At 42.7% G+C, this 14,637-nt stretch overlaps 1 protein-coding gene across 6 annotated transcripts in view; it reads left to right on the top strand.

Annotated features, from left to right (window-relative positions):
- TAF3 (TATA-box binding protein associated factor 3) overlaps positions 1-14,637 on the top strand; it is a 111,642-nt gene that overhangs the window by 46,844 nt on the left and 50,161 nt on the right. For all 6 annotated transcript variants that reach the window (XM_085870600.1, XM_085870602.1, XM_085870601.1 and 3 more), the window contains exons 3-5: positions 11,690-13,515; positions 13,639-13,718; positions 13,895-14,159. In XM_085870600.1, the coding sequence (XP_085726726.1) occupies positions 11,690-13,515; positions 13,639-13,718; positions 13,895-14,159 (2,171 nt within the window). The remainder of the gene's footprint in view (positions 1-11,689; positions 13,516-13,638; positions 13,719-13,894; positions 14,160-14,637) is intronic.

Raw genomic sequence — 14,637 nt, 5'->3', positions numbered from 1 at the left:
CTTAACGCACCATAAACTGCGAATATTCTGTCCACGCGGTACAGGGTTAATCGCCGAATCTCAATATACCTAATTATCCGCGCAGACAAAAGTACCAAGAATTTAGACCTCGACGGAACTCGTACGGAAACGAGCCGCTTAGCATGCTCGTTCCGTTTGTGATGCTGAGCGGTTTTAATCGCCAAGTTCCGTCGGACCAAATGACCACTTTTATTGGCTTTAACAGCCTGCTCATTTCCCGAACACGCCGTGGAAGTCAATGGGAGGAAATGGATGCAACGAGCAGTTTTACATTCAAACAACGGGGAATTTATTAAACAAGCAAGCAATCAATGGGGGAAGGGGACATGACACGAGCAAAGCCGACTGCCGATGTCTATTCACTTATGTACAGGCATGCACTTAAATAATTTCTACTTAAAGACAAAGCGCCACAGAAACAGACTTTCATACAAAACCCAGAAAAGAAACGGGCCCGTGAGCCTTTATTCCAACTCGAAGCCTGGATGACCGAAAGCTCACAAGAGGCCGGGCAGGTTACCTGGCCGTCCCTTGTGAGGGCTCGAAGGTCTTCGGGTCGGTGACCCCTGGTGTCTCTGCTTGGCCCTCGTGTCGCAATGCGCCAGTCGCTTGAGCAGCTGGGCGAGCGGCTTGAGGGGCTGTGCGAGCGGCTTGAGTGGCTGCTTGGTTCCCCTTCGTGGCCCGGCTCTCGGCGCGGCCTTTTGTCGGGCCTGGCCGCGATGCTTTCGGAGGAGTGAACGGGTCCTTGGCTCTTTTAGAGTTGATGCTCTTTAATGACCCATCCACTACCTCAGCAATGCTGCTCGAGCGCCGGCAGGGTCGTTTTCCCGGACCACCAAGCTCCGCTGCTGCCGCTGGCTCTCCTTGCCTGGACTCCGACGACTCGCTGGACTCCACCACAGCTGGCACTTTGGCTTCTCCTCCCGACTGGCACTGTTTTCTGAAGCCGCAACTTGCACTGGTTCAAGACCCCTCCGACACTTCTGCTGGCCGCCTCTCCACGATCTGTCTCGTCAGCTCTGACTCTTCTGCCAGGTCGAGCTCCACCCTTTTATAGGTGGGGGCGAGCTGCCCCCTTGAACTATCACCCAAGGCCGGGCTCCGCCCACTCTTCACCTCCGATCTCTCATCCCTTGGAAGCCTTGTTGGAAACCCCATGTTCGACATCACTAGCTTGTTTCAGGAAAGCCGTCCTGTTATCCGATTATGCTAATCGGGTCGCGCCGCGGCCGTTCGCCAGGGCGCCTGGTGGTGTTGTTTGTCGAGGAGATGATGGTTGGTTCGGAGATGGTGTTGTTTGTCGAGGAGATGACGGTGTTGTGGAGATGGCGTTGTTTGACGAGATGATGGTGTTGCGATGTTTTAAAATAAAAGATAGAGAAAGAATAATGACTACCTCAAAGATTCACAGCCCGGCACACGAACAAATCCCTTTACACATCGGTGGGGGACGGGGGTTCTAACCTGAAACACATACTTATCGAAATAACTGATCTCCGGGGAACCTGTATGATGTTTTGTGAATTTCCACAACCGCAACAATATATATATATATATATATATATATATATATATATATATATATCCCACAAAAGGATCAGCAGAAAACAAGGAGCAAGTCCTCAAAAGTGACAATAAACTGTTTGGACAGATGATACTCGTAGCTTCCAGAAGAAAGTTGAATGTGAATGATGTACTGAAACACCCCCTAGGCCCCCTTCCTTCATCCTTAGCCAACTGTGATGGTACTATAAAGAAAACCAACAAAGCAGCCCTTGCCAGAAAGCTTGAAAGTAAGGTCTCTGCTGTGGAAAACGTCCAACACCCCTCAGCATGTATCATTGATGGCATGAGTATTGTACAGAAGCTGAAAGGGGAGAATCTCACTTTTGATGAAGTGGCTGATATGCTTCTTTCAGCTGTGCTGAATACATCAGCAAGTAGCAACAGGGTTGATGTACTATTTTCGACGTCTACAAAGAGATATCTATAAAAGATGCAGAAAGGGCCCTGAGGTCGACTGATGGAGGTATCCGCTTCACAAACATAGCACCCGGTCACCGAATACACCAATGGAGGCGTCTTCTGTCTTGTGACATCAGCAAGACGAAGCTGATCAAATTCGTCACAGAGCAATGGGGAACAGAACCCTACAGAATATGACTTAAAGACAAGGTCCTTTATGTCACATGTGAGGATATCTGCACCAAGATCACCCGTGAGGCTGTAGTTGAAGTTGACGAGCTCCGTTCATCTCACGAGGAAGCGGACACACGCTTGCTACTACACTGTAAGCATGCTTCGTCAAGTTTCCATTCTGTGATAGTAGCTTCAGAAGACACAGACGTCATGATGCTATGTCTGGCTTTTCATGATGACATAGACTGTAATCTGTTCATCTGATGTGGATCATCAACCCACACCAGACTTGACATAACAAAAGTTGGTAGTGCTCTCGGCAGAAACATCTGTAAAGCTTTATTTGGATTGCATTCCTACACAGGCTGCGACACAGTAAGCGCTTTCAGTGGCCGTGGAAAGGTGACAGGACTCAAACTCCTCATCAACAATCCAAGGTTTCAGACAGCTTTCAGTGACTTAGGGAAAGACTGGACATTACAGGATGATCTCTTCCATGTGCTTGAGGAATTCACTTGCAAGCTGTACATGTCTCAAAATGAAATCACAGAAGTTAACGAGATGCGGTTTCAGTTGTTCCGTGCTGTGATATCCAGTGATATCCAGTCAGGACAACTCCCTCCTTGTCAGGATTGTTTGAAGCTTCATGCTACCAGAGCATGTTACCAAGCAGCCATTTGGCACCACAGTCTTGAAGTAACTCCACGTGTACCCAGTCCACTTGACTGTAATGGTTGGGTATTGGATGACGATGGTAGACTTGCCATTGAGTGGATGTCTGGTGCCCCAGCTCCTGATGTTGTTCTGGAATTTTTATCCTGCAAGTGTAAAAGGGAGTGTCGGCTGCCATCATGCACATGCATAGTCAATAGCCTAAGCTGCACAGCTGCTTGTGTTCTCCAGGAGTGTGCGCACATGAAGGTCCAAGATGAACAGTCGGACGACAGCGTGGATCATGAGGACGATGACGACAGTGGCGTTGACAATTGATACTCCATAATGCATATCTCTCAAATTATTTGTCATTGCCTGTTTCTGTTTAATGATTATGTGGAATAGCTATTTTCTTTACTCAACACTGTGTGATTAAAGATAACTCTGTGGCACATTCTGTTCAAAATTGTTCAAGAACTTCACAACATATACGTTTTCCTCTGCTCTTGAATTGAACATGTAGCATCTTTGAAACTATGTCAGATTAATTAATAAAACTTAGTATCCTTTTAATTTTGTAATTTGGAAGTAAAATGCACGATTTGTAATATGGATGTGATTTAAATTTCCTTTCAAATAAAGTGCATTACATTTGAGTAATGACACCACCGAATCATAAACGTGATAAAATTAGCATATTTTGTGGATATACCCCTGCTGCACATAAAGCTGTGTAAAATGCTTGAGCTACTCTACTCAGATGTCCATAATGCATTTTTGTGTTCCAGATACATCAACCTAACAGAAAATCACAACAAACCTTGGTCCCTCAAGATTGTACCAATTGGCCAGAAATGGCCCTCCAGCTCATGAACTATAAGCTGGTTAATTTTGTTTCATTCCTAAATTTTTCATTTACCCAATATAATTCTCCAAACAGTAGAAAAATTAAAGTTTAATGCTTTGGGAATTTCACATTTTCTTGTGTATGTATGGAGGAAGGAACGAACACAGCCTTGCTTGCTTAAAGTAAATAGGTCTATCGGCTTAGTTATAAGACTCGTTATTTCTTTAAATTATCAGATTTCACAACAGATTTTGACACTTATTTAGTCCAGACGATATCCAATCCTAAAAAGCGAAATAATATTTCAATGATGTACTTCAATTCGTCCGTGAGAGTAGATCTTGGAAAATCGTATCATATAATGCACTAAATTGCTCCAAGATCCTAATTTGAAAACTTATTTGACTTACAAAAGCGATGTACACAACGATTCGTGTCTATGATGAACAAGCATTCAATATGAATGAGGAAAATGAAAAGAACTTTATCGTTAAGAAATCGTTGCAGCCTGTTCCAAGTCAAGGTAAGGTTGAGCAGGCCAAAAAACATGGTGACTTCAGACCCCAGCGAGGTTACCCAGGAAACGCCTTAAGACCCCAGACAGCGAGGTGGGCTCGGATCACCTGATGAAGGATATAATTAAATAATGCTGGTAATCAACTTCAAAAGGGGTGTTTTAATTAACCCAAACACCCAATTTTCACTCTTGCACTTCCTTGGAGTTTTCTCAGTACTCATGCAAAGTTTCAGGCCGCTAGCCTTTATGGTTTTGGTGTTCTGGAGGACACACACACACACACACACACACACACACACAGACACACACACACACACACACACACACACACACACACACACACACACACACACACACACACACTGCCTTTAATTAGTATATGTGTATATATACATATATATATATATATATATATATATATATATATATATATATATGTATATATATATATATATATATATATATATATATATATATATATATATATATATATATATATATATATATACATATATGAAAAATTACATGCCCAGACCAGGAATGCCATCTGAGCTATCTGCATAACCCACAGGCTGAATACGCAATTCTCCCACATATAAATGCCACTCTTTTTTTCCCCTGCTGCTCCCATTATGTGTCGAACCATGGTTTTGTCCATGCGTTCCTCTGTCTCCCGTTTACGGTGGGCGCTTCCTGTGCTGCGTTTGAAAAGCTGCGCATACTGGCAAAGCTCAACATTCACTTTTGAAATGATGGGAGAACAGTCATGAATCATGTTGATGCCAAATTTATTTCGCAAGCAGGATATTTTGTTCTCTTTTGAAACAAATCCAATCTCCTCCGTCCAATGTTGCCCCTTTTCATTTCATGGTAGGTGTTATAAGTAGATCACTTGCCTCTGAGTGAAACCAAGAGTGTAACACATTCATTCATTTGAACGCAGCCTGTGGCTGTTTAGCTGCATCACTTTCCAGGGGTGCAGCCATGCCGCTGATGCCCCATTACCAGAATTTATTTTGCTGACCTCGGAAGGATGACAGGCTGAGTCAACCGATCTGGTGTTACTTCAAGGGAATAACAGGTGCTTGAACTAAAGGCCCTAAGATTTTATGCCAGCCACCTTAACCGTTAAGCCAAAACCCTGCCTAGTGTAACGCAATAAATCTTTCTAAAGTCCATGAAATAATTTATATTGAAAGATTAACTTAAACTTTTCCCAACACTGGGGATGGATACTTTTACTCGTTATTAATACTGTATGTGTGATGAAAACCATAATTCAGAATGATAGAAGATGATCTCATTTTCTTGGTAATTTTCAGTCGATAGACCAGATTGTGTCTGTCTCCTAAGTAAAGTTCATGGGCTCTGATGTTACCAATTAATTATTATGTTCTCAAGTTGATGATTGGTGGGAAACACTAGTACAGGGTTCCCACTGACCTGGAAAGTCAGGGAAAGTTAGGGAATTGAGGTTGGTCAGGGAAAGTCAGGGATTTTTCAGGGATTTTTTTTGTTGGTCAGGGAAATGTGTGATTAGTGCCTAATGATCTTAATTCGTACCCTTTATACCCAGTCAATTATTTTGTTCATGATTATAAAAGTTTTCTTTATTGCCCTTTTCATGAATTGTTTGCTGTGCAGATGCTGTGCAGGCAGATGCTTTTCATGATGCTGTGCAGGCAGAAGGTGGAGTCACCTCTGTGAACATTGATAAGCCACGGTTGATGTATGTCAGGGGTTCTCATGGCCTGAAACCATAAAGCCATAAAGAAACCTGAAACCATAAAGAAACCAAACCATGAAGGCTTGTGGCCTGAAACTTTGCATGACTACGGAGAAAACTCCAAGGAAGTGCAAGAGTGAAAATTGGGTGTTTGGGTTAATTAAAACACCCCTTTTGAAGCACTGGAATGTAAACGTAAAGCCACAAGTGAGCTCGATCAAAAGACTGCAGCTAAAAAGAAAGCATGTGAGCAGATAAAAGTGCTTCAGACTAAAAAGGCAAAATTTATGGAAGAAGCAGCAACTGAATCTCGGAAGGTTGATATGGAAATAGCAGAACTACAGAAACTAAAGAAGTAACAAACTGACATTTCTCTTAATGTAAGCAACTGTCCATACTGTATATCTTAACTATTGTAATAACGTTACTCAAATAATTCACATTTGTTTCCTTCATTGCTCGTTTTTGCCGACCATATAATTCTAAGCTACACACGCTGCTTGATGTTATTGACATTTTCGCAATTCTAGTATATAACATCTCGACTGTTACTGCAACTTCCCATGTAACATTTTGAGTAATTTCACTTCTGCGGCGGTGAACGTACCTGCATCCGCAGGGAATGGTACAGGAGTACCCACCTAACCGTAGAAGTTCAACAAACGGTCCTTTTTAGGTCCAGATGCTTGTAGAAAAATGTACAATATAGTAGTCTGTTAGTCATTTCTGCAATATCATCGGGTGTTCTTGCTTGTCTGCAATGCCACATTAACAATATCAATGTTTCGTTGTTATTTTGCAAGATTTAGATGTTCTAAATGTTGCTAAAAAATTCTGATATAATTCTGATCGAGTCATGGTACCTGGCACGTTTGACATTAGTATGATTTGTGTTTTGTAAGTTTTATATTAATAAAAAAATTAAAATGCCAGTACGAGCTGGGAAAGTGTACTTTCTGGACCATTTTCAAAAAGACCGAAGTTAACACCCAAATGAAGAATCAGTTTAATTTCCCAACAAAAATGCTATTCAGAAGTTGTCTAAAGCACGCCGACATATTTTAAGATTCAAATAAAATTTTGAAGCGGACACAATTTTCTGCTAGTATTGGCATTTTAAAAAGAAGAAAAGAATTGAAAATGATTGCATGTACACCATGTATAAATCAAAATGGTGATGGAAAGGAGTCGGTGAAGGGGAGGAGGAGCCGACTAAAATAACTTTATAAATTTTTACGTTTGAAAAGGTCAGGGAATCTTTACCAACACAGTCAGGGAAAGTCAGGGAATGTCAGGGAATTTCATTTTTGAGATTGAGTGGGAACCCTGTAGTACGACAACGGTGGTATTCTTCTCAAGACAAATCATAAATCGGTGATCAAAGTTCAAAACTGTTCACTAAACAAATTGATGCAAGAAATCAGTCAAAAAGTTGCCTTCATTGGATACCCCAGGATAAGTGAAGTGAAGTGCTTAAATATGCTCAGATAGCCACTCAGAGCATCTTGACTCCTCGAGCTTCCAGGGTCCTATGTGGCCCCCGGACACTCTGCCTGGTAAACAACGCCTCGCTTCACTCGTCAAATCACAGCTGTCTACTTTAATGAATCCAACCATCTACTTTAGAACTTAATGAAAACCCCATTTCACCTGCTTTGAGCTCATGATCTTGTATGATGTCTGGATATTCAATACATGGTGTATTCTATCTCAGCCAATTACATTTTCGTTTCAAGAGTTATGGCAATCTTAAAAACATCTTGGAAACAAATTTTTTTAATAGCCAGACCGATCGTATTTACAGTTGTTATGACTGCTCAACAATTGTAAAAAATGTTTCATTAAAACAATCCTTTAATTCCGCAGGTGTAAATTTATTTGTTATTGATACACTGGCTTGAAATTAATTTTGCTGTACCTTAATATTGAATCAGCTCCTTCAAGGATCTTTCGAAAGAGGGTTATGTTTAAAGCCGTCTAAATATTACATACATCTTTCCATTTATCCTACCTTCTCCCCATTGTCTCCCCGCTCTTCCAATCCTTTTTCTCAATTTACCTCCATTCCCCCCTCCTCCCCTCTCTTTGCACCCGCAACCTCCCCTCTCTTTGCACATGTAATATATAGATGGCCTCTTGGGTATGCAGTTTGCAATCGCCCAAGCTAATGTTAATTCACATGTGTAAGGAGACTTTGAAAGGAAGTGGAGTTAATTTCTGACTGTCCATCACAGTTTGCTTTCCTAATGCGGCTCAAAGATGCTTCCTACCGCAGTTTCCCATGTTAAACAGTCGGTCCTTTTCAACTCAGAACCCCGCAGGACCCACGTGGGCCGAGCCACGACTTAATGGGCAGCTTAGGAGACTGGGCCGTCCCAGTGCTGCCACTGAGGAGCGGTCATGGTGGGATGGGGGAGTGAAAGAGGATTTGCTGAGCATGTGGGAGTGTAGAACAGCTTCAATTATACATGCCGTAATGTATTAATAGACTTGAGAGAGCAGTAAAGTAGACAGAAATGCAGTTGAAGAAACAAAACTTTGCTCTTCGGAGCTCGAGTTGAGCATCGGGAGAATTTTTTTTGAACATGACTTCTCTTGGCTTATTGACCTGTTCAGGGATGGTGAATTGCAGAAGGAATGAGTGGAGAAGTTCCTTTTTATTATTGCTCTTATTTCCTTTTAATATTTTTCAAGTTTGTGTGCAAGGGGTGATGTGTCCTCACCTTTTCTCCAATCCTGACTGAGAGACACCATGTTTGGCTAGCCCTGCAATCCAGTGGGAATGCTTATATGGCTGCAAAGCTTCCTGCAACGAGCAATCTTTATGGCTCCTATCTGAGTCGTGGGAATGATGTGCAGATAGCGGTGGGTGGGTTAATGGCTTGAAAGGCCATGTTTCTCGACCCATGCCCGAATCCTGAGCCTTGGAGCCTCCGGGAACTTTGTAGAACTTTACTGTGTGCAACCTTTTTTTATATTGTGGTTGTTGACATTCAGATGAGTTATACGTCCTTTTTTTTTTGCTCAGAAATTGGCTTCATTGATTGCATCAAACTTGCAACTTTGATCCCAGGAAATGTTAAACACCTTTCTTTATTCTTGAACTATCACCAATAATCTGTAGGTTTCATCTCAAGGTCACTAGGAAATTGAGTCTTTCCCTTGTGCTTTCGCATAAAGGGAACGCGTAATGGACATCTGTGGCCTGTTGGGAAAATTTGCCGAAAAGTCTGAGCGTCGTTTTTCTTGGACTGTATTGCCAACTCAACTTGTAGTTCGGAAGGTCCATATTCAAAATTGAAGGGACCACCAACGAGTATCTCTGCTCAATAGGCAAGGTGTTTCGACCACCAAGCGGGCTATTTTGAGCGAGCTGTCAAAACGTCAGTTCCCGAGACTTACCTATTGAGCAGCCGTACTCCTTAGTGGTGCCTTCAGTTTTGAACTTTCATATATACAATTACACCATGGATTGTGAAGGAAATTCAGAACGATTGGGCTGTTTCCAAATGAAAAATGAGTCAGAAATGGACAAAATGCAATCTCTTACAAATCTCACACTTTTTATCCTTAAAATATTTTGAATTTGTGCTCAAATATTCATGCATTTGAAGTGCAAAGTGTTGTTGAACATTGCGGCCAATTATTATAAGGCTCAGTGGTAAGCCTGCAGAGGCCCTTGCTTACTCGACATTATGTTTTGCTGTCGCAGCGTAATCCTTCTCGTTCCTCTTGCTTAACTCTGCTGGTTGGTCAGTCTGGCAGTATTTTTGTTTGGCAGAGATTTTGGCCTCATGACAGGGGTCTGTTCATTTGTTTCTCGTTATTTTGCTGGTGTTTTCTTCTGTGGCATTGAGATTAGTGTGTCTTGATACTGCACCATTCGTATTCCATGGTCTTCATTGCAGGGGTCAGTTTATTTGTACAAACCTTTTGGAATTATTTAAATCTGGTTTGCACACCAGCTCACGTTAAAGGTATTCTTACACACTGCATATTGGGGACCCCTTTATATTTATGTTGCTGTTGCTGCTTCTGTGCTGAAAAACCTACATGAAGCAATATGAATTTGTGGTTGAATGTGTTGCTTCAGCTTTTCTGTTTTTTGGCCACTGACCTAAACTGAGCTGAAGTGTAGGAAAGCATTCAGTGGGGCCTGATTCATTGGGAAGATGAGTAACGAGTGCAGATGGTCATCAACGATCATTTGTAAGGAGTTTGTTTATTTTATCATAATTTTTTATTCTTTTCTTTTTTTATCCTTTTGTGGAAGGAAAGATGCAAACATTTTGATAAAAACATTTTCTACATCCCCTTTATGTCTCCCTTCATCCACTCCTCCCCCCCCCCTCCTCCCTCTTTTGTCATTCTCTCTGGCGAACATTGTCTCCAGCCAAACCAAACGGCTGTTCCTCATTACCAGCCATCAGGAGCTCCAAACATGGTTATACGAAGGAGTCATCCAGAGGTTTATACACGCGCTGGCTAATCCAACTGAACGCATCAGGAAGGGAAATAACTTTGTAGAAAGAGAACAAAGGACTTTTAGAATATGTTAGGAAGACATAATTTGGCCTTACTGTGAGATTCCTTGGGATGAGGGGAAGGAAGGGTGTTTCAACTTTTTGAAACATAATGTACATTTTCGTAATTTACGCAGGTAACAGTGCAAGTTTAGTTCACCTTTGAAAATCCGCTTGATGTTCACCCTGAGATTAATGGCACTGTTTGTTGTGCACAGTTCTTTGTCATCGACTTATTTTTCTCTGCTCGGGATTTGCGAGGCGGGGGGGGGGGGGGGAATGGTTGGAAAATCCCGTCGGCCTTTTGTCTGCCTCCTTATCTCATACAATTTATCAAGCAGCATGTGCGTGCCCGGGTGGTGCCTCATCTCCATGTCGACTTAAGTAATTGTGGATTTCAAGGTCATTCGGGATTTGATACGAAAGTTGCGCCCGTCTGATGCACTCATTTCCCCCCCCCCCCCAACCGATAATCCAGGTGTTTTCAGCTGGAAATCAGACTCTATTAAACACTTCGTTGCTCACATTGTTTTCCCCACCCAGTCACACTTGTTAATCTCTGTTGGTGTATTGCATCAGGCAATTTTTGCCACTTGCATTTGCACTTTGGTGCCAGAAAGCACCACAGATAAAGTCCAAGAGATTCTCACCCTTTCCATTTCAGTCATGTTCTTAGAACAAAGTCAAATGTTTTCAGTATTGCAGCTTTACCGTGTCTTCAAAAAAGAAAGATGATGAAACAACCTGAATTGGTTTTTCGTTTAAACGATTGTGTGCATTTGGTTTCGTGTCTTGTTTTCTCGTTTGGAGTATTATTTGTTCAAGATGTAACTGCATTTGTTAATGTGGTAATGAGATTTATTGACATATGATTTACATCTATTATTGTTTTATTGCTTTGTTACGTAGGGAATTTGGCAACAGCAGTGCTGTGTAATTCGTAATTCAGATCTAAAGAGAGCCGGCACAGTGATCTCGCATGCAGCTGTTCTGATTTACAGCATGTTAGCCATCCTTCCATGACTAAGAAGGGTGAGGATGTGAAAAATATATTGAGCATATTGAAGAAACTTCATGATGTCGTTTTCTTTCCTTTTGACACTTGAAAGGCTCACCTTTTATGTGACGCAAAATGTTGATAGGCTGATCTTGGTTGTGTGTGTGCGTGCGTGTGTGCGTGCGTGCGTAGATATGTATGTTTGTTGTGATTTATTTTGTTTTGGTTGTGTTGTCTTTGCAAGTTTTATTTTATATTCCCGCAGAGGAAGATGAACCAGTACCAAGAGATGGGGGAACTTCAGCTGAGGCTATGCAGATATCTCTGGATGAAGATGATGATGAAGAAGAGGAAGAGGATGAAGAAGAGGAGGAAGAGGAAGAAGGAGAGTTGGTGGATGGCCTGGAGCCAGGAGAGATTGTTTCTGATGACACTATTATGCGAAAACGAACTCTTGCTCTGGTTGCAGCTGTGGCGGCAGACAGTAGCAGCCCAGGGTCTCCGGGATCACCTCCATTTGTCGCCCAGCCATCACAGATTAAGCAGCCTAAACTTGGAATAGATGGACGTGAACCCCTTCGGCCCCTAAATATACAGCAGCAACAGCAGCAGCAGCAGCAGCAGCGGGCACCACCTGTCTTATCACCTGTATGTTCAGCAGACAACTCCGACTCACCTCCTTCATCGCCTGAGCCTCCACAGCTTTCCCTTGTACCCAAGTCAAGCAAACTAACAACTGAACCTAAGAATTTCACATCTACATCAGTGCATTCATCACAAACCAAAGTAAAGCCATCTATCCAACTGCCTTCAACACAGGGGGCCTCTGCTGGCACAGCCAAAGTTGTAAAGTCTCCCAAAAGCTCAACTGGGCCTGCTTCTGGAACTAGTCCAGGAAGAATTTCAAAGTTATCTGGGCAAAAGTCTCCTGCACGTGAATGTAAGTCTCGGGCCCAATCAAAGAGTTTAAAAGGATCCACAAAGCAGAAGTCCAAGTTTATCGTGCCGGGCACGATCAAGACGGAAGACTGCACCAAAGCTTTGGCAGTGCCCCTTGCACAAGAGAAAACATCAAAGGAACTGCTTAAGCAGTTATCTACTGGCATTTCACCAGCTGAAAAAATTGTGGATGCCACTGGAAACAAAACTCAGGAAGATCGAACAATCACTGATTCGATTGATGCTGTCATTGCACAAGCATGTGCAAAGCAAGAGGCTGACCCATTTGCTTTCTCTGAATCGGATGATGAGATCCTCATAACTCCACATCTTCGGCCTGTCCAGGATGCCACCAAGAGTCCACCTGATGTAGCCTTAACATCCAAGCCAGCACTTAATCCAGAATTGGACTCAAAAGCCAGCCATGGAGAACCGATGCACCCTGGGTCATCGTGGACATTGGATGATTCTATCAATGAGGTTGTGCGTAAAGCTGGCCTGGATGTGCCAATCTCTCAGCCACCAAGCCCAATTATGGATGTCTCTTCACAGTCATCCCACTCTCCTTCTTCCTCCCCAAAACAAGACTTTGCGAGTCAGCTGCCATCTGAGCAAAAGGTCTCTGCGACTGAACCGGTGTTCGCACCAGGTAGAGTCATAGCAGCTGCTTCTGAGGTTCGCAGAAAACTGAAAAAAGAGCTTCGTTTGAAGCTAAAGAAAAAGGAGAGGATGAAGGAGAGGCTTAAAGGAAGAGAGAAAGGTCGTGATAAGGTAAGGAAAAAAGACTATTTGAAGGAACATAAAGGAAAGGGAAAGGTAGGCAAGGACAAAGGAGCATTCAAACTCAAGGACCTCATGAAGGCAGATGGAAAGGGACGAGATATTATGGGGAAAAAAGGGAAGGAGAAACACAGGGACAGGAAAAAAGACCGCGGTAGTGACAAGGCAAAGGATAAGCGGAAAGAAAAGTTCCAGCTCGGAAAGGCTGCAGGCTCATTCTCATTATTTGGGGCAGAGGCCCAGGGAAAGATGGGTAGGACCTCAGATATTACAGGAAAAGAGAGACACAAAGAGAAAGACAAGAAGAAGGACAAGAAGAAGAAGAAGAAAGAGAAAGGCAAGGAAAAGGATGAGAAGCACAGGCACGATAAGGTAAGTGCTTTTTCCTTTCCTGATAGCTGACCCACTTGATAATGTTGGGGAGGTCATTGTTGGTTTGCTTGGACATTCTGTAGTTTGTACCATAAGTCTTTAATTTTTTTTATCCTGACACAGATCAAGCAAGAACAGCCAAGTGGTAGCCCTTCACCTGCCATCCCCAAGCTTACACTTAAAGTTGGAGGACAACTTCCACTGTAAGGACTTTTGTTTTTCATCTTCATTATCACTGGAGCAAAATATTAGAATAGATCACCTTTGTAATGACAAGAAAACTAAACAAGAATTTCTTTATTTTTTGTTTTTAGTTCTAAAGAAGAAGAAAAAAAAATGTTTGTGGTGGTATGGCTTGTTTTGTGCACCTTTTCTACAGGGTGATCCACCAGGCTGGTGGAGACAAGAAGCTGTCCCCTGCACCGTCCCGGTCCAAAACACCACCCCCTCTGGGCACAGCCTCTTCAACTTCATCAATGTCACCAACACGTTCACCTCCATCATCACCCCTACCTCACTCAGTCCTGCCAGGCAGTTTGCGAGGTCTTTCAGAAGGTGGCTCCTCACCAGAATTTCGATCACGGCCAATTTCGGCAGCCACGATGGCACGGACCGTGACCACCGAGACAATCAGTACTTTTGTGGTGAGCTCAACCGGACAATAGTCTCACCTTTATGGTGAACCTAATTGTGGCTTGCATCTTTTTGGGGCCGCTGCATTCAGAAGAGACCGAGGTCACTGGCAGTTTGTTATGAGCACAGCCAGTTGACTGAAAACAATATTGCAGCTGTGGGTGGAAATTTACAAGCTCTCATGGTCAAAGGTTTACCCCTTCATCTTTGTTTCATGAGAGGTGGGACCACGTAATTCCAGATGGGAAGTGCACATACGTTTTAGCTCTCCACATGGGACATATCCTAAATTATACTACTGCTGATGAGTATGTCTGCAATGAAAAAGAACATCATGTCAACTTTGAAAGTCTCTAAAGGGTCTCAATGTTCCAGACCACCCTGGATCAATAGGTCATCTTTCATAAAAGAAAATAAAACTGCTAAAAAAGAAAAGACATGTTCAGGCTTTGGCTTAGCTGTGATTTACTCATTAGGGCAGCATTCTTT

Source organism: Eptatretus burgeri, chromosome 2 (assembly GCF_056783735.1).
Source record: "Eptatretus burgeri isolate ZD-2024b chromosome 2, Ebu_testis_v1, whole genome shotgun sequence".
NCBI lineage: Eukaryota > Metazoa > Chordata > Myxini > Myxiniformes > Myxinidae > Eptatretus > Eptatretus burgeri.
Note: the sequence above shows the minus strand (reverse complement) of the source record. Positions and strands in the feature narration are given on the sequence as shown.